The 27,947-nt window shown below is 40.7% G+C and overlaps 1 protein-coding gene across 1 annotated transcript; it reads right to left on the reverse strand.

Annotated features, from left to right (window-relative positions):
- Window positions 1-437: 437 nt before the first annotated feature.
- LOC101485328 (LHFPL tetraspan subfamily member 3 protein) lies at window positions 438-27,947 on the reverse strand. Its single transcript, XM_004567721.5, has 4 exons — window positions 26,822-27,947; window positions 8,183-8,419; window positions 6,319-6,347; window positions 438-3,559 (listed from the first exon to the last, which is right to left on the reverse strand). The coding sequence occupies exons 1-3, from the start codon at window positions 27,246-27,248 to the stop codon at window positions 6,331-6,333; spliced, it is 681 nt and encodes a 226-aa protein (XP_004567778.1). The 5' UTR covers window positions 27,249-27,947; the 3' UTR covers window positions 438-3,559; window positions 6,319-6,330.

Raw genomic sequence — 27,947 nt, forward strand, 5'->3', positions numbered from 1 at the left:
AGGCCTGTCTTCTGTTTAACCAGCTCCTAGTTTGGATTCCTACTCTTCCACAAAATGTCTTCTGTCCTACATCTCTCCCCTCACCCCCTGCTGGTCACCGCAGATGGCTGTCTCATTGTAAGGTCTTTACCTTAAAATATAAAGTGCCTTGAGGTGACTGCTGTTGTGATCTGGTGCTATATAAATAAAATACAGTTTAATTGAATCCTTCTTCCAAACTCCAAGCAGATTTGAACAAGTAATAATGAGACTTACTAACCATCTAAATGTATACAATGCAACAGAGAAGCCCAAGTCCCAGGAGAAAAGATGCTCAAAAGTGAGCTAGTTTTAGTTTTATTAGTAACTAAATCTGCATAACCTAAATGATACAGTGGGTAAATGAACGGACAGGGGGGAGGGTGCAAGGCTGCTTTAGCCATTTAAACAGCAGAGAATAAACCATAATGTGTATTTTTTATTATTATATATACTGTCACATGTCTCATCCATTTACATGGTTTGCCCTTTAAAAACTTCATAGCTTTGGTTAAAATAATAAATTTTAAAAAGCACAACAGAGATTTACAGTGAAAACCTTTATTAAGTGTTAATATTATTTTTTAAGGAACCTCTTCCAATGCTGTAAGTTAATCATCTTTTCCATATTTGCTAATTGGCATCTACAGAATATCTATTTACACAAGAACACACCCACAGGTGAGGCTGGGACAGGCCTTACTAATTCATTATTACTTGAGTTCAATACTCAGGCACACCAGTCACCCCACGTTATACTCCCACCCCCTTTATGTTACCCTGTATGTCCCAACAAAGCAAAGAGACAAAAGGAGTCAAAGAGGGAGAAACAGAAAGAGACCTGGACTAAGACATAGACCCACAGATTTAGATTAACAACAGGACAACTGTGTGTGAGGCTGGCATATTGGTTCACTAGACCAACAAACTATTGCACACACCACATTCACACCAGCACTCACATACGTGCATGCACTCCCTCAAATACCCACTGACCTCCTTACGGTATGCACTCATACAGAACCACACAGTCATACAGTAGCTAGGAGTCCTGCAGCAGTCCTAATAGCCACCATCACAGTGTAGATACACAAACTATAAAATATTAGATTTCTTCTTAAACTGAAGCGCTGTGCAAAGTTAGCTAGCGGGGCATTAAATGGACTTAGTTAAAATACCTATAACATCTTAAATATTTACTGTACATACTTTGTAATACAAGTTGTGTCTGTTTTAGGTGACAATATTCTTATAAAAGAGTCTTAAATATCCTTTTCTCTAGTAAAGTGAGGGGGAACAAGGGGGGTGGGGGCACATAAGCAAATAAAACTCTCTTTTAAGTGTCAAACCTAAACACAACAGATTTACATAAACCCGATATTATCTGAAAATGAGAAGTTTCTTCTTTTCACAAATAAAACATGATAGGCATTCTGACGTTGACACACACAGCTAAGTGTTAACATACTTTAATACTTGTAATTACAGAATTTTGTTTATTTTTTGTTTGAATGTAAAATCTTGTGTATGAGTTGTAGTCAATGTTCCCTCTAAGCTGCGCGGGTGCGCAATTGCGCACTGCTGGCACGGTCTCTGCGCACAGAAAATCTGCGTTGCACACAGAAAAAAAATCTAACCTGAATGAAATTAAAATGAATACTTTAACAATTCTGTTTTGCCGTGTTAGTCAGTAAGTACTGGCTGCTCCTGTATGGGATTACAACGATGCCACCTTATCCCATACAGGAGCAGCCAATAATGTGATTCACATTTGTATATACAAAGCTAATCAACGTCGCTGACAGGCTATGACAGCGTCCTTATGTGCCGACACCGGTGTTTTAGCTAGCAAAGCGGCATGGCGTCAATGACAACGTGTACAACCATTGGAGATGTGAGCAGGACAAACGGAACAATTGACGGAAAAAGTGTTGACTTTATACCAGTTTTTAAATTGTGTTGATAGGCCATGTAAAACCAGAGTTCTGATAAAAATATCTGCAATGTTTGGTTTTCTTCCTGAATACTATCGTTGTTTATATTTAGTGCAGGAAGAAACGGTAAAAACTGCGTTTTATAAGGAAAACGCTCGAAAGCCCTCTCCACCTGTGAGCAAAAACAAAACCAAAAAAACCCCACTCCTTCCTATTGGTGGAAAAATGTACCATGTCGACCAATCAAAAAATGATATGGCAACATGGCATTTAGTTGTTTAGGAAGAGGGAAGTTTTAGGAGTGACGGCGGTGTTTTGAGATGTGAGAGATTTGCGACATTTAGCGCAAATCTTGTGCAGTTAGTGTGTAGTGTAGTCAATAGTTTTGTTGTGTGCGTCAGAACAATGAGGTGACTGCTGAATGTTACAGGTGTTACAGGAGTGATACATCTCCTGTTGTCAGGCCTGCAGCTATCAGGCTGTTGTTCTCCTTTATCTCATAGTGGACAGAAATTATTTGTTGGAGTGGCACAAATGATTTGTGTGGCATCAGATTTGATGCAGAACAGCTGATTGTTCTGTAAATAGTTTGTTTATTTAAAAAACCGCCTTGGCTGCATTTTGGGTAAACAGCTGCAAAAAATGTTGTTGTTTGCATAACTCTGTTACTTTTTTAAAGAAGTAACTATATAATTAATTGCCCAACATTGGTCATTATATACTGTATTTTGCAGACAGAGACTTACAGGACTCTCTCCCAGACCACAGACTCATACTCATGATACAAGTCAGAGCTTTATAAAAAAAAAGAAAGAAAAAAAAAGAAAGTTGTGTTTTCAAAATTGGAGTTCAAGTTATTTTTACTTCCAATAGTGTTAACATGCTACACAGGTCATGAACAAGATTTCTTTTTAATTTTCATTGTAAGTGGGCTAAAGCAGTTAATTAAAAGTAGTCTAACATAAATGCTGTAATTTGATTATTTTAATAAACCGTGTAACTTGGATGGATTCAATGCTGCCGTGACCACAGTGCACACGTCTGCTGTTGCTCACAGAGGTCCAAGGGACCGCTCAGGGAGTTTGTGCGTTCGCTCAGACACGTGAAAAATTAGAGGGAACATTGGTTGTAGTGTGTGTGTGTGTGTGTGTGTGTGTGTGTGTGTGTGTGTGTGTGTGTGTGTGTGTGTGTGTGTGTGAGTGTGAGTGTGTGTTTGTGTTTTGTCTGTGCTCACAATGCAAGTGTACAATGTCAACCCTGTGTCTTTGCAGGTAGGTAGTGGGTAGTCCATATACTTGTCGACAGATTAACAGTCTCTGCCCCTTGCCATGGTCTATGAAATGTTGTGCAAGGCTCGGACACATTAGGATAGAAGTGCTTTGGGCTCCATCTAAATGCTGGGGATGACGTTAGGACTGTGAGCACAACGGTGAGCACAACATCAAAGGTAGGTTACATTGGGGTTTTTTGGCAGGTAGTTGCAAAAGGCAGGCTGGCTGGTTCAACAGAATTCCTTTCCACCACACACTCGGACCGCCTCCCTCCTTTTTAAGCTGATGTTGATCGACTGGTACTTTATGAAAACAGACACGTGGATCTTCGGGAACCTGCAACAAAGAAAGTGAAAGACAAAGTGTATTTTGCAAGCTATTCCAATTTTTACAATTGTTATTCAAGAGTTATGCTTACACATACGTACACCATGACCTTGTTAAGATGAATAATTCTGGATAGGGAAAAAGCATTTTATCTATACTTCATTGCCTTGCAGAGCAAATGTGTGCAAATTATGCTTAATCAGCAGTGTTGCTCATTTGTCTTTGTTCTGTTTTGCATGGCTGCATGTAGAGTATTGTGAAAATAATCACTGAGCTGTTTGTTGCTTTTAATTGTTACTCTGCATGCTTTGTGAACTGTTGCTTGCATGCTTCTTTTTAATCCTTTCAGTAAGGTATTACTCATTTTTGAATAGCTTAAACACTGTACATCGGTAGGACTTTATAGAATTTTATAAATGCAAACCACTGATGTGCTGCAGCTGCACTGATTCACTGATTTTTTTATATTCATAATTGCAGTGGTCGTATTTATGCATAAAGCATGGTTCATTTGACACGTCCTGACACATTAGAGCCATTTATGTCAGTTAATTTCTCAGTTCGCTGTCCATGTTTTTGCTATATATTGCCTGCACGTGCATCTTTGTCTTAAGACATTAAAATGTTTTTTTGAGTACATTTGTACGGTACTGGGGTTCTTTTTGGTAAATGGACTGGTTCTTATATAGCGCTTTTCTACTCTTCTGAGCACTCAAAGCGCTTTACACAACTTGTGCATTCACCCACTCACACCCATTCGCACAAGCACATTGTTCTAAGTGCTTTCTAAGTAACATTCACACACATTCATACTCCGATGGATGCATCGGCGAGCAATTCGGGGTTAACATCTTGCCCAAGGATATTTGGCATGCAGACTAGGGGAAGCCAGGAATCGAACCACCAACCAGCTTAGATGTGCAGTTCATGACAGAGGGACCAACAAAGCCACACTGGCTGACTTAAAAACAAATGTTGGTTGAAGGATGGGATGCCATGTAGCTCAGGCGGTAGAGCAGGTCATCTACTGATCGGAAGGTTGGTGGTTCAATTCCTGGCTTCCCCTAGTCTGCATGCCAAATATCCTTGGGCAAGATACTAACCCCAAATTGCTCTCCGATGCATCCATTGGAGTATGAGTGTGTGTGAATGTTACCTAGAAAACACATAGAAAAATGTGCTTGTGTGAATGGGTGAATGCACAAGTTGTGTAAAGCGCTTTGAGTGCTCAGAAGAGTAGAAAAGCGCTATATAAGAACCAGTCCATTTACCATCTTAGCATGAGGAGGAGGTGCCAGGCTGTTGTGGCTGTGTACAGTTCTTCCACATGCTACTGAGGCAGCTGTGTGGTAATTGAATACAATTGTTAGGTTACCAATGTCTCTTGTTTCCTCAGACTTAAATCGCCCTAACCCTAACCATATGTCACACCATTTAAGGGGGAATAAATAGATTTCCAATAGTAGTTTTATTGCCAAGAAGCATTGTTATATCAACGATTTGTCAGCAGCAGCTGTGTTGCAAACTATTTTATGTGTTTAACCTCTTCATATATTACAGTTTTATCTTCTTGTGTGACATTCTTGGTTGATTGGATCAAGGGTATCGAACTCCAGGCCTCAAGGACCGGTGTCCTGCAGGTTTTAGATCTCACCCTGGGTCAACACACCTGAATCAAATGATTAGTTCATTACCAGGCCTCTGGAGAACTTCAAGACATGTTAAGGAGGTAATTTAGCGATTTAAATCAGCTGTGTTGGATCAAGGACACATCTAAAACCTGCAGGACACTGGCCCTCGAAGCCTGGAGTCCGACACCCCTGGATTAGATGTTGCCAGTGTCACCTCTTTCATGTGAATGTGCAGGAGAAACTGTCGGTTAACTGGGTTAACGTTATCAGGGTGATAATCAGCTTGAAAACAGAACAATGAGCACTTATCCTGATTGCCACTGTTAGGCTAAGTGAATCCAGATAACAGAAAGATATCCTGGGTATGCTGAACTCACTTTGTGCTAGAGGACCCAGGACACAGCATAAGAAACAAAAAGCAAGCTGTACTGCAACTCTCCTGAGAGTTCATGAGAAAGCACCACCAGGTAAATAAACAAAAAAATATCTTCAAACCTAACTAAATACAAACAAACCCACAAGCGACACAGAAGGAATAAACAACACACAATCCAACAAAGGCCACAGAGAAGACAGGAATAGTTAAACACAAACATCTGATTACTGATGGGAAACAGTAGGAAGGAAAATGCACTTAACAACAGGTAAAAATAACCAGGGAATCAAGGGAGGCAGTGAGGGAACGAAACTGATGCAGGAAATGAAAGAAAGGGAAACAACCAGCAGAGATGAATACCAATCTAAATACAAACACTTTACAACAAGTACGGGGACAGGGAAACACAAAGGGACTGACGCATGAACACCGAACGGGACACGCGGGATCAGATAAGGACACACTGAGGCAACCAAAACACAGAAAATATAGCAACCTCAAATAGGAACCTACTGATGCTTCTAGCCAAGAAACATTTATAACCCAAGATCTTTCCATTGATTTGAAATATCGTGTTATTGTACTTTAAATTAACGATCCATTAAGGAGTGAAATGTAAATTACTTTTTTCATTTACACTGGATTTACACCTCTATGGTGCCTAAGGACACAGATAATATTTCAAACATTAAAGCACAATCAGTTCATTTAGGAGGCTTGTGTAATATAACAGTTAAAGATGTATGTTTGTGCTTACTCACCTAATGATTTGATTAGGCATTCCCTCCATCTGAAAAAACAAACAAACAAAAAAAAACAGAGAAAAATATAAAACACTTCTAAAAAATATATGAAAGCATGTCCAACCAATGCCACGCATATGATTTGATGCATTGCACACAGACACCAGTAGATGGCACCAGGGATGAGAGAACTGGTTAAAGATTTTTGAGCTATAATGAAAAGATTCTCCCACGCCCTGAAGTAAGAGAGAAGTAAGTGGTGCATTATCATCATCAGAGTATTATTGGTATGGTAAAGCTAATGATAATGATAATGCCAAGTTTTCATTTCTATGATTTTGTCTATAAATCTTTTATAATTTATTTTTACCTTTAACTGTAACTCGAAGGTCACCAGAGTTTAGGACAAGATAAAATAAATTGCAGATCTGAATTATTTATTATGATTGCTGTTTTTATTATTACCAGCTGCATTCACAGGCCATCAAACATAGCACCCGATGATGTTACACACGCCAGTTTTCCCCAATCCCTTCTGCTGATTAACAAGTCTTTTCTTTTACTAGTTCGTGTCCATCCTTCCTCCTCACCTCTCTTTAACAGTTTGCCCATGGCTGTCTGGTTCCATTACAGACTACAGGGCATGGACATGCAAATCGCATTTCCCACTGGGAGACATTCCTTTACCCAGGCCTTTCCACAGTACCTCACTGTGTCGAGCTGTGATCGTGATGCAGAATTACATACAGTATGCATGCATGCTTACCAGTACAAGACAGGCCTTTTCTACATGTTTCGTAAGAAAGTGAGGTTATATTTTGATAAGAAGTTTGCCAGATACTCACACAGTCACAAAACCGTTGGAGACGCAGCAGAAATGTGACTTGCAAGTTTGACTAATTTGGAAATATATCTGACTGTATCCTCACACATGTTCAGAAGCTCAAAGCTCCTGTTATAATATCCCCAAAACAATAATAGAGATCAGTTTAAAATAATTCATTTACCTTGACAAATAGGTGCAAAACAAACTAGCAAAAGAGATTACAATGGCATTCTCTTGCAGAAGAGACAGTGTTCATAACTGTAATCAAAAGAGAACAAGAATCATTTTTTTTAGCTGCCTGACTCGCAGGGATGTGGTGGGGAAAAAGCTTATTAAGGGGTTAAAACGGGTGCTCATTAATGGTTGTAATTATCCGAAAGAAGGCTTATGCCAGTCCCTTCGTTATATTCAAAGTGTGCATCTGAAGCTTTCTAAATTTAGCTTTGCTTTTAAAAAGGCTGCATCAAAAGCTCATTACTTCAAAACTTTTACTGGGCGTGAACGCAAGAGTGCACTGACTGTAATCCTTTCATGGATTTAGTTCATCTCATCTCTTTTCAAGCCTTGTTTATATTTTGTCACCTTGTTAATGAATGTGCATTTTCTATTTTCAGTCTGGTGAAAGTCACTTGGGCTGTGATGAATCGCGAGCCGACTCTTGAAGCAAGCTTTAAAACGTTCTTGCTCTGTGTGTGTGTGCATTTGGCAGTCCCCACCAACACAAACTGCATTAAGATGCACTTTCAGAGCAATTTATATGGCACCGCTCTGCCAAAAAAACAACAACGAGAAAGAAAAACTGATTACTTCTCAATTAATGATAAAAATGTTAAAATATTTGGAAATTTAGTGGGATCAGTGCCTAGTTCTAGAAATATTTACTGTAAGTTTAAATACATTTTTCAGAAAGGAAAAATGAGCTTCAGCTATTTGATGCGTCATGGATGAGGAAACTTCTCCAACTATGATGGGTTTAATAACTTTTTTCACATCAGCTTTTATGAGTAAGATGTTGCTCTAAGTTTTCAAAGGAAGTCAGTCATGTCTTATTCTCACCCTTGCTTTCAGCCAGCAGCTCCTCTGTCATGAGGCCGTCCTGCCGGTTCCCCAGGACGAAAGCCAAGAAGGAGAGGATGAGGGCGTCCAGGATGCCCATGATAGCCAAGATATAAGCCCAGCGAACGGAGCACGCGCCGAGGCTGTACTTGTCAGTCTGCTCTCCGCACATCCGCCGGACCTCGTCGCTGTCCCATCCATCAGGATAGATCATACAACCCAGCACCAGACAGACACCTAGTCGGAGGCAGAGATGAGCAACGTGAATCAAACGAAGAAAAATAAGGACAAGCCAAGAATACATATGAGCATAAAGGAGGAGAATATAAGGGTGGGAATAATGGTGTTTAATAGCAGTGACAGATTTAAAGTGTTTTGACTACTCAAAACATTATGGATTTCCCAGCATCCTCAACCTTTTACATTGGTGATAATATTAGATTTATTGCTCATAATTCTCTGTTTTGTCCCAAAGTGTTTAACTTAATTTAACCTAACAGATTCTTCTCTAAGGTAATGTTGCATCAGAAAAGCACAAGAAAATGAGGAGCCCGTCTAATTCTTTCTCACTTATTGCCCAAAGGGTAAAATTTCTCTCATCTTCACTTTGAATGAGGTCCTCCTCTGAGGTGGTGCTGCAGCAGAGCAGCAGTAGACCTGGAAAAAAAAAAGCTGACTGCACAATTATCCACAGCGCATTGCACATTAATAATAAAACAGACTCCCCACTTCTTTATTCCCTGAACACCTAGTTGCTTTCAATGTTTTGCCCCTGAATGCTGTTTGTTTGTGTATTAGGTTTGGGGGTTTTGAGCGTTTTTCTAGTTTATTACCCATGAACTTTCAAACACTTACCTGCAATATGTGTGTGCCACTGTTAGGTTTAGTATGGTATTACAAAATAGGGTGATCTTTTCTTTGTTACACTACAGGTAACAAAGAGCATTACAATTTGTTTGATTCACAACACGAAGAGTTGTGTTCAGCAGCAAATATCTCCGAGAGGTAGTTTGATGCTGATGGCGTAAAAGAAAAGAACTACAGCTGCCTCTGAGTTTCATTGGCTTGAATTTAAGACTCTTAGACTCACATTTTCTTAGTTGATTGATTCCTGTGGCCATTTTGGAAAATTCTTATCTTAATATTTTCCCCCTTAAAAAGAAAACACAAAAAATATATAACCAAATCTGGGGTATATGACAATTTGCTTTAACTCTTAAATGTTCACACTTTGATTGGTTTGTTGTTTAACTGACTGATGTTGCCTTCTCACAGAAAAGATAATAATAGTTTGTAATAATAGTTAATAATAGTTTGGTTGTGATTAGTATAAAAGACTTAAGTAGCTACTGTGAAAGAGATGAGCATTTCTTACTTGGTTGTGAAAAACCAGATGTGAAACGGAATGGCAGGTCTGACTGGTAAACTGGACACTGATTGGCGATTCACAAACCATTAGCCAATGAGCGTGCAGTTTTGTACCCCAGATCCACAAATACTCCCATTTGAAATATTTATTTCCTAACTAACTTCATTAAATAACGTTATTTTTCTAAACCAAAGCTACATCTATGTTTTTGTAACATCTGTGCTTATGTCAGATCTGTTTCCCGTATGCACAGCCTGTGCATAGCAGCTAACAGTCACTCGCACAGCCACACACTAGCATGTCGTTAGCAAGGAAGGTTTTCACTGTAAGCGAAGACACACCAGTTCACCAAAGTGCACTAAACCTGGTCAAACACCTAATGAAAGCACCCTTAACCAGCCAAGTTTAGCATTTTAAAGACGCTAACTAAGGGAAAGTGGCTAAAGCTAAATAATTCAGAGTCAGTCAGAAGCTAGCAGCCTTGTTATGAGCAAAGGATCAAAAATGTTATAAGGAAAATTATGGAGAGGTATAAAGCAGAAAATAAAGGTGGGTGTCTGTTATCTGATGGGGTGTTGCATAAATCTGTTGCACCTGCTTTTGTTTGGTAAGGTAAAATATGCTAGGTGCAGCGAGTGTACAGCAGCTTATTTTCCATTAATTATTTGTACCGCTTTCTGACTGCAGAGCACTTTATTTTCAATTGTACTTAAGTGAAAACAGATCATGTAAACTAGTGTAGTTTTGAGGGAAATGGTTAATCATTTATGTTACTATGAACCTTCTTGTTTATTTAATTTTACTTATTTTTAAGTGAAGAAAAGTTGATTTTTGTTTGTGTACACAGTCAGCTATAGTTTTTTTAGAAAGAAAATCAGTGAACTCTTACCAACTGTGCTTCTCCTAGCAGGGGGTGTGTTGTGTACGTCATTCATCGAACAGAGGGAGTACCAGAGAAGGCCATTTTCGATATTCACCCAGTCAACACGCATTACTATTCTTTGTCTCCTTTTTGATGTATTTGCTACAAAGGTAGCAAGCACTTTTCTCGATCTTTCTGGCTGTCTCCTGTGTCGCTTTGGCTCAGTTCAACAGGATCATGAATATTAGATTGAACCACAGGAGGATCCCTCTTAATAGTTTTGTTGCCAGTAAGATGGAATAGGAGACAAATACTGAACGTGTGATGGGAAGAAGGACAAAAGATAACACTCACAGTAAAATATGTCTCAGTCACTACTGAACTCTATTTACTACAAAGTCTGCCTCTGCTGATAATCATCTCAGAGGGATGCACTGGACAGGATTATACCAACAGAGGGTGCCACATATGTCACTCTTGTTTCCAGAAACAGCTTGTGGTTAGAGGAGAAGCACATGTTCCCTTCATGCACTGTAACAGAATGCCTGCTATGAACTAATCCATAATCACACAACACTACAGAGAAGCCCCATCCAGCACAGCACTGCTTACATAATGAGACCTTTTCTGTGAATTTGGATTCCCATAAAGGTTACCATCAAGCAGTCTACACCCATATCATAATAACACCAAAATAAGCAAGAGCGTTGACTTCTTTCAGTTAAGAGGCCTTTAATAATAATTAAAAAAAAGATTATATGATTTACGAATGCTCTACAAGACATGTGGGAATTCTGTTAGTGGATCAATTATTAATCGGAAGTAATATGTAAATAATACATGTAATGGTGCTTTAGCTGTAATTATGGGCTCTAGAGAGTGACAGTGGATTCATTAACACAGGAATTTTAGAAAAGAGAAAAAAATTATGACATGGTTAAACGCCCTATGCCAGTTGGGATGGGGTTCAACCCTCGAGTAACCCTGAACTGGCGAAATAGAATGAAAGGACAGACAAAAAATGTTGGAGTAATGGAAGGTTTTGGCTTTCCCCAAAGGGACAGCACCAGGATTGTTTTTCCATATACATTTTCCATATGCAACTCTCAAAAAGAAAAAAAAAAGTTGTATATAAACCACATGAAATAAATGAAAACCTGATTGATTGTTTGTTTTCAATGTTTTATCTGATCTGTTTTATGTGATGCTAATTGGGTGTTGAGTGTTTGGTTTGTGGACTGTTAATGGGACAAACCAGTAAAAACACATCACCTTAAAAACTGTGTCTGCAATTTGTAGCCATGCACTCGAAGTTCATAAACGGTTAATAAATTCATTAAAAACAGGGTTGGCTTGCGGATATATTAAAGTGGGTTAAAAATAAATTTGCTGAATGCTCATAAACTGCCCATGAATGATAAATAGGCTCTCATAAAGTAAAAAAAAAAAAGAGAGACAAAAACCATCTCATTATCTCTGTGAATCTGCTGGCTGCACCCGCTTGCACTGCACTGAAGCAGAACTTCATGCTGCAGTAATAAATGGTGTGCTCCGGCTCCTCGCCACAGAAATAGCAGCACACCTAACAGAATGCAGCTGTCAGTCGGAGCGGAGACGAGACATTAACTGACGGGCATTATCCTCCCTTTTGGCTTTTTTTCCTTGTCTCCATCTCGTTCCAGAGCGGCAGACAGGCGCAGAGAAAGGGAGAGACGGATGATGAGGCAGGGCGAGGCAGAGGCACGCAGAGATATATAGGGAGAGGATGGAGGAGGGGACGTGGTGAGAGACTGAACCCTTGCCATGTTCCACTCCTGTGTGTAGCCGCCAGCAAGTACCCAGCACCACTCCAACGTCATGAGCGCTGGCTACCATATGCTGGAGCCCCTCGACAAGCAGAGCTATTCTCAGCATTTACTTGTTTTTGTTTGGAGGGTTTTTTTTTTTCTTTTTTGCAGGTTCCACATAAGCACACGCCTTCCTCTGTTTGTCTTCTCCTTTTGGGGAAAATTGGGATCAGGCAAGTGTAAAACTGGACTGTGAAATGCTTGTTGGCTAACAGCAACTTACGTAAGAGACTGTAGGTAGGGCAGACTAGGTGCAAACAGCACTACAGTAGAGTTTGAGAGCAGACCGACAGATGGTACAGAGCCGTGTGATGGCAGCAGATTCGTCAGAAGCACATTGGCTCATTTTTCCCAAAGAGACAAGTAAATCCCATCGATACGGAAAGACCTTTGATTTATACTTTTCCCTTTTCATAATCTCCGCATGTCATTTAAGAGTCAAGGTGAGCAGAGGTCTGAGCAGAGGTGTGACCACCAATGCGGCAGCTTCATTGGATTTGTGCATCTGGTTCGAGAACAAAGAAAAACAAACCTGTAATCTGTTTTGCTGTAACGCTGTCAATGCGGCTGCATGTCTGACTGCATCATTTCACTGTTACGGCATGTCATTGATTGACCTGGAACTAAACAGTTGTGTGTATTCCCAACTCCCTCCATCACTCAAACGCCTGCGACATATCTAAGCCATGAAAAGGGATTGACAATTTTCAGCTCCCACAGTCCTTTGTGGAATGTGTTTTCTCCTCTCCTCATTTAAACAGCTGCGACAAACTTAATTATGCATGCACGCATAGTAAACTGTGCTATCTGACGCTGCATGTGGATATGACCCTCGCACATAATCGAACACGTGCACGCTTCTTTTCGTTTAACATAGTAACACTTAATGTCTTTTTCACAACGATCAAACCCCGATGATGAGTGTCGGTCCAGAACTTACATTAGTGAAATGGTGACCTAATTATTGAGGAAAATCTAGTTCTGCTCAAGGCGTTTATTCTACACTCTTTTATGCTCTTTCATATAGAAATCGACTATGTTTAAAGTGGAAGCAACATAATGACTTAAATCCAAGCTGGTTCTCCAAACCTACCGAGTCGCCCCGTGTGAAAAAGTAATTGTCCCTTAAACGTAACAGCTGACTGTGACGCTGATTGCAAGAACAGCAATCAATGAATTTTGGCTCACATTCTTCTTTGCAGAATTGTTTTAATTCAGCCACATTGGAGGGTTTTTGAGCATGAACTGTTTAAGGTCATGCAAAAACAAGTCAATCTGATTAAGGTCCAGATTTTGACTAGGCCACTCCAAAACCTTCATTTTGTTTTGTTTTAACTTCAGTTCTTGAACTCCAGGGCGTGAATTAGTGGCTTGATATTCACCTTCAGGATTTTCTGGTAGAGAACGGAATTCATGGTTTAATTACAGGAAATCGTCCGGGGCTTGTAGCAGCAAAACAGCCCCAGATCATCACACTACCACCACCATGTCTGACTGTTGATATGGTCTGTTTATGAAATGGTGTTTTAGTTTTAAGGCAAATGCAACGGGACAGAAACCTTCCAAAAAGTTCAACTTTTGCCTTATCAGTCCACGGAATATTTTCAGAAAAGTTAAGGTCTTTTCTGGTTCACTGTTCTGGGCTGTTCTGTGACCTCCTGGATTGTTTTGTTCTTGGAGTAATTTTGGTATGCTGGCAACTCCTGGTAAGTTTTACCACTGTTCCAAGTTTTCTCTATTTCAGTGTAATGGCTCTCACTGGGGTTTGATAAATCCTAAATCCTTAGAAATATCTTTGTAATCCTTTCCAGACTGATAGATGTCAATGACCTTGTTTCTAATCTGCTTTTAAGCTTCTCTTGATCTTGGTGTCATGTGTTGCTGATCTTTTAACCTGCTTCACTTTCACACAGTTTTTATTTAACTGACCTCTTTATTCAACGGCTCTGGCAATAATCAGACCTGGGCTTGGCTATTAAAATTGAACTCAGCTTTCCCCCAAAATTTGGTTAATCACAGTTAATTCATGATTTGACATGGGTGGAAATTGCCAGGAAGATTTGGAAGGTGTTTGTCCCTTAAATAAAATCATCATTTAAAAACTACATTTTGTATTTAATCAGGTTATATTTTTCTAATACTAAAATTTGGTCATCTGAAACATATGTGTGTTGGTGTATCTGATATCCTTGTGGTGGTGTTGTTCCTGCCTTGTAGGGGGAAAAAATCCTTTGTTTATATAAAACTCTCTTATAGAATAAATGGCAACTATTTCAAGTGTTTTCTTTATTCATTTATACAATATAATAAATATATTATCAAGTTAGGTTTGGTTTTAGTCTAATTTACGTTACTCGTCTTGGCTTTCTCGTGATTGTTTTTAATAGTATTAGCCAGACTCTGGGCTAATGCTAACCACATGCTCAGACAACGTTATTGGTCAGTGGCAATTTTTTCCTGGATCAACATCATTATGATGACAACAACAATTGGATATCAGTGCAGTAAGAATAAAAAACATGCAAAAAGAAAAAAAAGGAAATCAGAAAGGGGGTAAATACTTCTTCACTGCGCTGTATTTTCATTTGTAGTCTACATCTCATTTATCTCAACATATTATCAATGTCAAAACTTCTACATCTGAATCCAAGAGCAAGTAAAAACAGATAACAGATGCCTCACGGTACCATTGAATGATCACAAAGAAACATATGTAGGCCTTGATATCCATGTGACGATGATCTGCACTGTCATAATTTAATACTTAATTTACTCAGTCCAATTCTGTAAGCTTAATTTTCAAATGACGAGGGTGTAAAATGAGACTGATTAATACAATCTTTCCCATGGCAAATTCAGTCTCTAATGTGGGCATGATGAATCCCCTTTTCACACTTGACAAGACTTTTCTCTGGCTCTATAGACGAGTGAATGAGTACCCAAGAAAGATGGCCTAAAACCATGACAATGATATGCCATAATTGCTATTAGATAAATGGGGTAATTAAGGATGTATGATCCATATATTGTGGCTAAATGGAGTGTGAAAGTGTGTCTCCACATAGTATAAGCTTGCTTCATGATGCGGGTTTATGAGGAGGAATTATACATGCAATGAGAGAGCTATTAATAATATTTAGATAGAAAGTGTTACTGTTGCAGCGTTTATATGTGGCTGTAGGAGAACTGATCCTCTTATATCAGGATCTTGATATACTTTAAGACACCCCAGCTGGGCACAAATATAAGAAAGTTCTTTAAAAACATATTTCCAAAGTGTCTGGGATACAGTGGAAAGTGGAGCGAGATAAACTTTTAAAACTTACTCTGACAAGCTCCCCTGGAAGATGAGGAACATGCTCATCGAGATGAGCTGTCTACAGTCCAAATCTATTTCTGCTTCAGTTGCTGGCAAAACTTGATGGTTGCTGGAGGGGAGCAAGGAGCTTCCAGGCACTCTGAGTATTCCCCTCTGTCAACATCTTCAGCAATTTTCTGCACATCGAGCACATAATACCCACAGCTTACCTATCAATTCATTTGAAAGGATTAGAAGGAGCGGGCGATGGCTTATTTCATCGCGTTATCTCCGTTCTGTGTCAGGGCAAGTCTTGCAAATACTTTTTAACCATCTTGTAATGTAGCAAATAACCTTCCTTCAAGAGCAAATTGCATTTACAGCATACAGGATATGCTACGGCAAGCACTCTGACTTCTGCTACAGGGAATAAAACTCTACAAGAAGGAAATCGTTCCCAATATAATTTTGGCTACAGCTTCAGAATAAACCTGAATCCCAAAAAATAGAGATGGGGGTAAAAAAGCATCTCTGTGTAAGCAGAGAGGACAAAAAAGATGCAGTGTCACTTCCACCACCTACGTGCTAATACACAAAAAAATCATTTAGTCAATCACTTACAACAGGCAGCTGGATTGCACTGAATAATAACTCTATTGTGCGCATGTGTGTGTGTGTGTGTGTGTGTGTGTGTGTGTGTGTGTGTGTGTATTCCTCCCTAGAGCCCTTGTTTTGGGTCAAGGTCAAGGTCATATTTGTTATATCAATGCATCATTTTCAAAGGTTGAACATTCCCATAAGAGGCTACCCACTATTACTATGACTAAAATAAATGTACGGTGCGCTTAATTTTCTGTTGCATCAAATCTGAAAGCACTGCAGTTCAGGCTCAATAACATCAGTGATGCAATTTTTATTAAATAAAGTAGATATACTAAACAATAGATGAGGGGTTAAAGGGTTCAGTTCTTAGTAACTGTTAGTCTAGCTATCTAGGATATTGTTTAAATCCCTCCTCCCCGTCAGAGTGTATGTCCCCTGATTCTTACGCCATCTGGTCAGAGCCTCATTATTATACATCAATTGAAGTTAAAAAGAAGATCAGCATGTAAATGCCCTGCAGCAAGCTAGACATACAGTAGAAAAGGCTTTTCTTGGAAATTATCAGTTGACTGCACTTAAGAGATATGGCAGCTTAGGTGAGGATACAGAGGTAGAGAACGCAGGCAGCGGGGGAGAGGAATCATGGGAGGAGTGCGGAGTAAACTGCAGTGAGCAGAGCAGGAGGGAGTCAGGCTGGGGTGATGGGCTTATGTAACAGGTCCAGATGCAGCTTGTACCTCCACAGAGGATAAAGATTGGCAAGGGCAATGGGGATCAAAAGAGACCTTTGAGTTCTCTGTGACAAATACTCACTGGGTCACCCGTTCGGGGACCATGGAGGCAAAACAGCAATGGCTTAGGCAGGACTGTGATCTCTCAGTGAACATTTGACAATGGGAGCATTCACCCAAGACAGAATGAGAGTCCAGGACAGAGCATCATCCAGCCAGGAGACAGTGGTTTGAGCCCAGCTGGAACCTTTTTGTTTTGGGTATGCTTAGCTTTTTTCCTCTTGCTGAGTTTTTTAGGTTTTCACTTTCACTCACTGATTAGGATTAGAGACCAAAGTTAGGGCTGTGCGATATGACCAAAATCTTATATCCCGATATAAAACATCTATCGTCCGATAACGATATAAATCACAAAAATGTAACATTTTCTGTAAATTCTGTGAATCTCGGGTAGCTGGGCGTCGTATATCTGGAGTCGAGTGTTTTACCGATACATTAAACTATAAATTTTTAGACATAGGTTGTAAAGGCCGCCGTTTTCTTTGTGAGTATTTATTACACAGCGTGCTGCGGGGAAAAGCCTGTTCTAACATTTGAGTCTAAGGTTTATTTTTTAGCACCTGACGGCTCCTTTTTTGCTTCTCATCGGTAAATACTCTGCATACTCTTTCACGTGATTCAGTTTATTTTGAAAAGTCTCAACAGGATCTTGAGCTTTATTGTGAAAGGTTTATGTGGAAAATAAACAAGCGGACACGTGATGGTTTTACCGTTGTTGTTGCTAACAACAACGCATAAAAACAGGCGCTTGTCCGTCTGTAGTGTGGTTATATTAAATATAAGAGAAAGAGAGAACTTTAAGAAATTAATATAACCACTACAGTGACCATCAAAACGATGAAAAAATATTGCCGTAAACAGTTTATTTTGCAACAGCACGAAAGAAACGATAGCGTAAAATGAAACGATAGACGTTTTTATATCGTCATTCGATATATATCATTATATCGAACAGCCCTAGGTCAGGTTTTACTTGAGTCGGTTTAAGCAATTAAACCCACTTGGCTATTTTCAAGAAGAGATCATTGTTTGGTCATTGTGGTGCAGTGGTTAGCCCTGTCGCCTCACAGCAAGAAGGTCCTGGGTTGGAATCCATCATCTGGCCAGAGCTTTTCTGTGTTTCTCTCCAAGTACTCTCAGTCCAAACATGCAGTTAGTGGGATTAGGTTAATTGGTGATTCTAAAGTTACCATAGCTGTGAGTGTGTTTCTGTATCTTTGTGTCTGTCTTGCCCTATGATACCTTGGATACGCTTCAGCTGGATAAGTGGAAGAAAATGAATGGATGGGATTGGTCAAAGCTCACTGAAAAGTGGTGACTTGAGAGTGGCATACCTGTTTTACTAATGCTGTTACTCGGTGTTTGATGTGCCAAAGAACACATTTGGTGTAAATAAACCAAAGCTAAAAAGCATTAATGAACACTGATGAACTGAAAATGAAAATAGACTAGTCAGGCCTGCTGTAGAGAGAAAAACATGTTGATTAAAATATGCTGATTATGCATGGTCAGTATTAATGTTATCATATATATATATATATATATATATATATATATATATATTAGGGGTGCAACGATATTCGTATCGATATTGAACCGTTCGATACAGTGCTTTCGGTTCGGTACGCATATGTATCGAACAATACAACATTTGTAATTTATTTTATCAACTTTCCTTCTGACGATGCTGTCTGTGTTGAGCGCTCAGTGAATCTGCGTTCGACTACTCCGCCTAGGCTGCACTGTCGAGCGCAGATCCACTGAGCGCTCAACACAGACAGCATAGTCAGGAGGAAGAGCGCAGGGCAAGCTAGCGAGACAGAAGTTAAGCTCTCCTTGCAAGATGGACCTCCCCCACCCTCATTCAGATCTGGCGTTTGGAATTATTTTGGTTTTCATGTGACGTATGACCCTGAAGGTAAGCGAGTCATGGACTAAAGTAAAACAGTATGTTGGATGTGCCATGCAATGCTTAATTACATTGGTGTGAACTAGTGTGTTAGCGCAGTTAGCTCGTTAACGTGTTGGCCGTCTAGCCCCATGCACGGGGCGATCGGCGGTAGCTCGTTAACGGAGATTTGCCGTGTTGTGGCGTTAAGGTCATTTCAACGAGATTAACCTGAAAGCACTAGTGGGAACACAACGAATATGACTGCACATTTACGCCGACATCATCCTAGTGCAAAGACAAAAACAACAAGCATGCTACTAACTTTAGCCGAGTCATTTAGACAGCTGTTAGCACATGATTCTCCTTATGCTGCTGAGAATATAGCCCAGAAGAAGCGGATAGTATAGCTTTTATTTTGGAAAGAGACATTTCTCTGTAATAAACTCTCTTTTCCAAAGATGAGTGATTCCTCAATCAGATACAGGGCTTGTAAAATCGCTAGCCCGACGTCCCGGAGCTAGCGATCTTTCCAGTCGGGCTACAAAAATCTCTCTGCCCTGCCCGTCGGGCTATTGTAGGAAAAATATATGTCAATGCTTTTGCATTCTTTCAGAAATGTAGCTGGGTAATTATGTCATTGGCATCGGTGAGCCACTGTCAATATGTGACATATTGAAATCGCGTTTGAATTTGCGCTTGTTTTTTTGCTTTCACTTTGCAATGACAGCACTGATCTGTGAGTGATGATAATTTGTGCACCAATTCCTCTGACATCGTCTTATTAATCGTTAGCTTACTATGCAAACATGACAAGTGAAATCTCCCGCAGCAAGCTTAAACATGTGAGAGGTTGATCGCGCAGAGAATCGCTGAGCTTATGTGAGTGCGTGTGTAAAAGCAGCAGGATATATATATTTTAGTTCTGCTGAGCCAAATAAGACAGGTCGGGGTGAAGAAGTGACAGCCAAAGAAAAGCTTACCACAAAACGGAGAAGTTATGACAAATCAGACTATAAGGCAAAAAGAAAGTGCAGCTTTATGGTTTCATGGACAAAAGAATTTCTGTGGCTGCAATATGACGAGCTAAATAACCAGGGGTGCACAAAAGTGGTCCGCAGGTGCGCATTCGCTGTCAAAATAAAAAACGCGCACAAGGGTTAGGGTTAAATTTAAAAACTGTACTTTTGAGTTAAAATATATATTTATAATTTTAATAAATGACAAATTAAAAAGGCATGAACATTTTTTTGTATCGAAAAAATATCGAACCGTGACACCAAAGTATCGAACCGAACCGAACCGTGAATTTTGTGTATCGTTGCACCCCTAATATATATATATATATATATATACACACATACATGCTGCATCTGCACCTCCAAAGCAAATATTATTTTTAGCTGTTAGACAAATGCACCCAGAAGTTACATGTGCATCACATATTCATCACTACAGCATGCAAAGTTTTTTTTAACACTCTAGGTCACTGTGCCCTTGCCATCCCACCTCATCCCTCCCCCTGTGGAATAAATCAGCAGCCTCCCCTGCCGGAGCTCTGGCCTGAGCTAGGCCACTTCTGAGATCACAGAGATTAACTCCGGCAAATCTATACTCCACACCCTGCAGCGCTACAGGGACACTGAACACAGGGGAGTCATGATGATGACTTGGCTGGCATTTTGAGTTTTGTATTCCACGCTGCTACATTCAAACTCACAAAGTGTGGGCTAATTAATCAGCATTGATCTGTTGGTTTTTATCTCCAGATAGGCAGTCTTGCGGTTTTTAAATTAAACCAGCTGTTCTGTAACCACATAGTAGAATTAAATCAGCAAGTATGCATTACAAAAACAGCATAGACCTCGCTTCCGTATGTGCTGTAATCACTGCAAAGAGGAGCGAGTGCATTGCATGCATGCAAATTACCATGCTTCAATGTGCAATGTGCATGGTGGTGTGTAGATACGGACTGGCATTTATATGGGGCTTTTATAGTCTAACTGACCACTCAAAGCACTTTAATCTATGCACTGTGTTCATCGCTCATTCACTGCCAACAGTTAACCAAACATGTCTCTGGACTGTGAGAAGATATCTGGGCACCCAGACAGAGACCACGTGGGCACAGGGATAACATGCAGTGTCCACACTGGAAGGTCAAACCCAGAACACTTGTTTCTGTGAGGGAGCAGTGCTGACCACTGCACCACCACGCAGGATAATATCCTTCATCGATCTTCTTTGCCTGTCCACAATCAGCAGGAGTGTGAGCTGCATACATGATAGTTTAGTTGCCTTCCTCTGACTATAATTAGATGGTTCAAGTGACCGTGTGTTTTTTAATTACAAAAAACTGGGGGATGGAACAGTGTTAACGGAGAGGTAATTTGAAAGCAAAGTACCTGGGTGGACGTGAGAAAAATGGGTAAGAAAGCAAGCAGATCGTTCCTTGATTTTTTGATGTGCAAGGAAGACAAGTGTGCCAAATAACAGCGTAGAAACAGAGCTAAATACAGACTGTTTCACCTTCGACTCTTGAGCCGGGTGCTGCAAAGGTGTGGATTAGTGCATAAACAGTGTTGTGCATCCAGTTTATTTTGCTGCAAAAAGGTTGAGTTTCACTGCTGCGCTGAGAAGAAACAGCAAGAGGATAAATCAGTTCTGTAACTCCTGAGCCAGTTTGTTTCACTTTACGACCTCACCGCTACTGCCAATGTTCCCACACGGCCATGGTAGATTTCAGCCAATTTTCAAGCCATTTTTAGTCTGAAAAAGATTCATATATCTGTTTCGAAATCTCTCAGATCTCCTCCTTTCATTTGTCATTTCATTCCCGGTCCCCTGGCATAAAGAGGTATGAAGTTTTCCTTTCTCACTGGTGTTATAGTGAAAGGCACTACTGTGTGTTACTGCAGTAACAGCAGAGAGTGCTGTCCTGTGTTGTTTCATGTTGTTTCTCAAATCTGCCACAGTGGGTATCTATTTTAATGTACTGTTGAGACACATTACTCTGTTTAGTACAGAGTTGCAGCAGTGCAAGTGACTGGGCACAGGGCTGTCTCTGTCACGTGTTTAACAGACTGCAGCAAAATCTCAAAAAGGGCTAAAGAAGGATACGTTTCTGTCACAGCTGCAATCATAGTTACACAAATGGAGTTGTGTGGATGACATAAAATACTGATAGAAAAAAAAAGAGATGTCAAAAATGGACAAACAACAGTTGCCGGGAGACAGCTGTAATGTGCCATAAACCCGATTCAACCTGCAGCAAGCAGTGATCAAAAACTTTGAAAATGCTGAAACTGAATGTATAATTTTGAAGAAAATGTATTATCACGTTTTGAAATTAAATTTAAAACTTCTAATATTTGAATATAAATGGAGGTCTTTATATGCTGTATGCTGCTATAACATAGTGATTCATAACAGCAGCTTGAAGGAGTTGGACCTTTTTAGCACAATGCTAAAAACGTGTATCAGTCCCCGAGGAGGGATGGACATGCATTAACATGTAGAGAAGTGGAACACATCTGAAATGTCTAGAAAAAGCATCAAAATCAGTCTTTTCCTCAGATTGCTTTTGAAAGTCTGATTTGTATCTGGACAAAAGTTCTCATTTGCAGCGTTTACTCCAGAGAGCTGGAGCATTTCTGGTCCAGTGGCAGTGACTAGTGCAGCTCAATGACTGCTGCTCTCATGCTGAGCTCCAACCACTTTCCACCTCTACATTCAACCAGGATTTAAAGCTCCTTTCACAACAAGCCTCTCAATAGAGCAGATGGACTATGGGAGTAAAAGCCAACAACAGCGAACGGAGATAATGATACAAAGAGAAATATGTGGAGAGAGACTGAGGTGACCAGAAAGACCAGCTCGTCTTCGCTGAGCTCTGTCGTCTCATTTGTTTTCTGTCTGCCTTCTGTCTCTGACCTGGATTTTTTGTTTACCTCAAAACCTTTTGTTATTTGGTCCTTATTATTTTTTCTTTTTCTCATCACCTCGCGTGTTCCTAATATTCTCACTGTCCTTTTTCACCACTGCTTGAAGCATAGAGGTTTGAAGTTTTGATGTGATGATCCTGTTTGATCTGTTTGAACTCGGTGAGTTTGGTTTGATGAGAAACTAATCCCATATTCAACATGTGACACTTTGTTCCTTTTCTAGCTTTCTGTGACTCACGCTCAACTACTGTGACTCAGTGTGCTTCAGTGAGAAAGTTATTAACGAATGGATCAGGAGTTGCCAGTTAGTTAGGCAGCATGGTGGCATGGTGGGAACTCTCCGTGTACTCCAGCTCCCACATTCCAAAGACATGCAGTTAGTGGCAATAGGTTAATTTGTAACTCTCAATTGCCCAAAATGGTTATCTGTCTCTATGTGTTAGCCCTGTGGCAGACTGGCGACCTGTCCAGGGTGTAACCGCCGTCTTGCCCTAAGACAACTGGGATGGCCATCCCTCTACCCCCCGTGACCCTGACAAGGACAAGCAGAAGAGAATATCTGAATCAGGAGCTGAAAACTAAACTTGGGGTGTGGTTGAAAAACCACTTTTACTAATAATACCTAAGTGAAGTAGTTACAGGAAGATGGCCAGACTGCTTTGAGTTAAAAATAAGGTGGCAACAGCAGCTCAAATAACTGCTCTTTGCAACCAAGTCATGCAGAAAATTAAGAAAATCTCTGAATGTATAACAACTTCAAAGCAGACTGGCTATGGCAGCAGAAGAGCACAGTGGGTGATATATTCCTGTCAGCTGAGATCTAGAAACTGAAGCTGCATTTCACATTGATTCATCAAAATTGGACACCAGGAGATTGGAAATACATTGCCTGGTTTGATGAGTCTCGATTTCTGCTAAAACATTCAGATGTGTGAGAATTTGGCATAAACAACATGAAAGATTGGGCAAAATTGGGCCCAACCTGGTTTCTATCTAATACAGTGTCCAGTGAGTGTATATATTAAATATTTGATCTAATTAAGCACAAACTGTCTTTTTATGGACCGCTAACTTGCCATGTTAGGAAAGCAGGAATACAAGCCCTAACTATTATTTTTAATTATTGTGATACAGCATCATCTTATGCAAAATAGAACTACCTCAATATAAAACATAAAAACCTCTTGAAAACCCATGACTCCTGATTGTGCAATAGGTCCTCCTGGCAAAGTGTGTCATTTATGCATCAATTAATCATCAGAGGTAATTATGCAAATACTACAAAAAGCACACAATTTTGCACATACGTTACTAGGAATGATTTCTTGTTCTTGAGTTATTCTTGAGTATCAATAAAACAAAGAAAGAAATATTACAATAAACAAAGAAGTCAGAAAGTAGAAACCTGACCTTTATGAAATTGCAGTCCTTTGAAAACGAACCTGTTTATTCCAAATAGGTCACCCTCTGTCTGCACATCATTTCCTGCTTTACAGAGCTTTGGTGTTGCTCATTCACGTGTATGACTCACACTGTTTCTTCTCAAAAACAGACACTGCAGCGCGAACTACAGAAAAAGTCTGTCAGCCCGGCCGACAAGGCAAAGTACGCACGTCAGTCTATAAAACAGTGAAGTAATTATCGCTGACCTCGCTGTATATGTAGTTAATTGGTGTGCAGACCCCTGAAGAACTGCAGTTAAAGGCCAGAAAAGCGTGCATCATATATTTTGCTGTCTTTAAGCTCTATGAGGGGGGGGTAGAAAGGTTGTACACACCTATAATTACATGCCATGAACTTTTGCAGGGGCACAGACAAAAATGGCTCTGCTGAGGAGAGTAGAAGGGTACGAGCCCATCAAAGGCCGGCTGGATGCTTGAGCACTCTCTGCACTCAGCTTTGTTTGGCCACGGTGGGCATTTTGAGACTTCTAATGTGTCCTGCTGGTTCACTTTCTCATCAAACATTCAATGTTTCTACCTGGACTTCACAGAAAAGATGGCTAGAGATGCGTTCTCACACGCTGATTCGCTGGCGAGGAGCATTGTGCAACAGCGTGAGTTTTCTATGTTAAGTGTTTTATCCACCATCCTCTGACCTCAGCCCAAGGGGATTTATGAAAGCTCCTGCAAAACCGGCATACAGAGTACCACTTAAATTACGTAAACGCGTCAAGTATGACCTTGATTTTCAGTTAGTGTGCCTGAATAGACCTTTTACTCAATGAGGCATGGTACTGTTACATGCTGTGTTTTCATACCAGTCATATCACCCAGTAAAAATGTCTATAAGACACCCATAAGGATGATTGCTGGAGAAGAGAGAAAGGCTGGTGCCATGGAGCGGAGAGTGCTCTGAATACTGACTGTGTCCTTGGCCAATCTAGCAGCAGGGATGGGTGACAACAAGCTACCGCTGACCAGCTGACAGGTTTAATTTCACTTTGCTTTACAGGTATGAGATTTGTCATATACTGAGCTACCAAAATGTTTTAAAGTGAAAGAATAAGATAAAAGGAAAGAATTCAATGAAGAACCCTTTTGTATTCACTTTATTTTGTACTGAGGTGCCATTCATCACCATCTATGACTTGCACAGGAACTGCCAGTGGGCCACCTGTCTTCTATAAGTGAAGCCAGCTGAAGGTTAAGCTGATTCTAAGCGTAATAAAGTTTGACAGTGCTAAACAGTCACACTTGCTCATTAGGCATCGCTGTGCCAACTTGCTGTGGTCAGGGTCTCTCCTTTTGGCTTTCTCTTTCATCTCTTAGCTGCAGAAGCACAAAGCCCAGCGGTCTTCTTATTAGACGGGCTTATTGCGTTAATTCAGCCCAAACATAACACACTGAGCTGGAGCCTTTCCAAATACCCCCTCCCCTCCACTTTGCCTCATTTCTGTTTGTTGCAAACAGCAAGCCGACTGCTTTGACCACTAGTGCAGCTGAGCTAGGACCGATGTTTGGCAGCATCTGAACTCTTCAGATGATCGAGGCCTCTGCTGCCGCTGACATCAGCCCACCGTTAGTGAGAATACACTGCCAGCGGCTGAAAGGCTGACCTCGACTTATTTTGAAAACCAGCTCTGACATATAAGAGCACACACGTCTTCTGGCTGCGAGGGCAGGCTGAAGATCATTTGCATATAACAAGTTACATTAAATTGGGCTGCATTGTAACTATACATGTGATGTGCTATATTACCAACATAGCATGTGATTTAATGCTTATGTTATGTTGTTCTGTGGCCTTTAGCTAAAAGAAACTTTTTAATCTAAATTTGTGTGTGCCCGCCAAGCTTCATGCACCAAGCTATCTAATCACTGTGGGAATAGGTGTGCACTTTCCATGTGGTTTTGCATTACAAATAAGACAAGACCGCATATAAACATTTTCAGTTGCTTACGCTAAAACACTAGAGACTCTGCTGTGATTATATTATTACAATATATCCCATGAAATCCAAAACACTGGATTAAACTTGAAGTCCAAAGGTTCTCATTGATGCAGGCACGAGGTTTTTGAAATTGTTCAAATGTAAGACAAATACAAGGAAGAAAATGAATCAAAGTTTTTAATAGTTATTAATAATAAGCAGCCTTGTTTATTTATTTTTAATCATGAGCTGGACAATGTTTCATATGTTACTAAAACTGTAATCCAATCCATGCTTTCAGAAAGAAACTTGTTCGGGTTGTAAATACCCCAGCGATGTTGGTCATGCATTCAGCAGCCCTTCAGCACCATGGACAGCACGGTCTGCTCGGGAGGGCTGACTGCCAGCTCCCGGGGAGATCCTGGAGACTGTTTATTTTCACTCTGGCCGCTCCCAATTAATTTATCTCATCAACTCATCAATCAAAATTCGATCCATCCCAGTGTTTTGAGCCTAGCAGAGCATACACAGAAAACAGCTGGCCAGCTTCTAAGCTCTTGCAGGCATTTTACATTTAGGCAATATATTCATACTTAAAAAATACGTTAAAAAAAAAAGAAAGAAAAAGCAGTGGCGGTGAGCTAGCCTCCGAAAGGACACTTACCTGATGCTGCTTGCATCCAGCCACAGATCTTGTACACGGTGGATGTGCTGAGGAGGAAGAAGAGACTGAAGCAGCCGATGCAGGTGACGACCAGCATCATAGACATTCCAATGAAGAAGGAAGCGGCCTTGAACGCACCAGAGGGGATAGCGGAGAACTCAGTGAAGCTACCCTGGCAGGTCAGGTCTCTGGAGACTCCGTCTCCAATACAATAATGAAAAAGGCCGAAGTAGCCGACCTGCGGCGTATCCATGCCATCTCCAATCCAATAGGGCTGCGAGAAGATGGTCACGTTAACAATACCGAACAGAATAGTGAAGATGGCCCACAGAAGTCCGATCACACGGGAGTTGCGGACGTAATTGGTCTGGTACAGTTTCGCGGCTTCTGCTGACGGTAGCATTGATGCGGCGGATCCAGGTATCATTTTATGCAATCACGAAGACTAAATGAACGCTGCGATCTGTCCGAGAGCAAAGCGAGGGCTTAACATTTAGAATATAATCAGCTTCTTCTTGTTATGATTATTATTATTATTTAACCTAATCAACGCTTAAACAGCAGCGAGAAGAACGTGAGGAGCGATGCCTGTGCATCTGCAACACAGCAACATCTGTCAGGCGCGATCAACTCATGACGTCGCATAAAACCAGGCGGTGAACCAAGTGAGGAGCTGAAGCGGAGAGCCTGAACCCTGCCTGTGACCGACAGCTGAAAAGTCAAAGACTATAGTGGAACAAACGGTCTCTCACTGCGCTCGCTCCGTGTGGCCGTCGGACGTGCACATCGCTGCCGCACTTTTATAGCTCAGGACTGCCCTCGGAAAGCCTCCCGACATCTAAAGGCATGTATTCACATGGACCTCAGCTATAGCCTATAACATATGACGCGCACGTATCCTCGAAGAAACGGCTTCAGCCTGTAACGAGCAGCCCGTTATGTCTCCGAAGGTGGTCGCACATACATACATAAGGCCCTTATTCTGCTTAGGAATCAATGCAACCCGATCACAGTTACCATTCAGAAAACACGGCAGCCCCTCTCTGCGTCGTCAACGATAAACGTGTTGGTTATGACAGCATCGCGGGGCTGTCGGTGATGCTGGGACTCGGAGAGGGAGGGGCGC

Source organism: Maylandia zebra, linkage group LG7, assembly GCF_041146795.1.
Source record: "Maylandia zebra isolate NMK-2024a linkage group LG7, Mzebra_GT3a, whole genome shotgun sequence".
Taxonomy (NCBI): domain Eukaryota; kingdom Metazoa; phylum Chordata; class Actinopteri; order Cichliformes; family Cichlidae; genus Maylandia; species Maylandia zebra.

Excerpts from the sequence above, each read along its gene's own strand:
- LOC101485328 (XM_004567721.5), bottom strand. The coding sequence starts at position 27,248 with ATGATACCTGGATCCGCCGCATCAATGCTACCGTCAGCAGAAGCCGCG. Across the intron at positions 8,420-26,821 it reads CTGGATGCAAGCAGCATCAG|GTGTCTGTCTGGTGCTGGGT; the intron begins GTAAGTGTCCTT and ends GCCTCCGACTAG.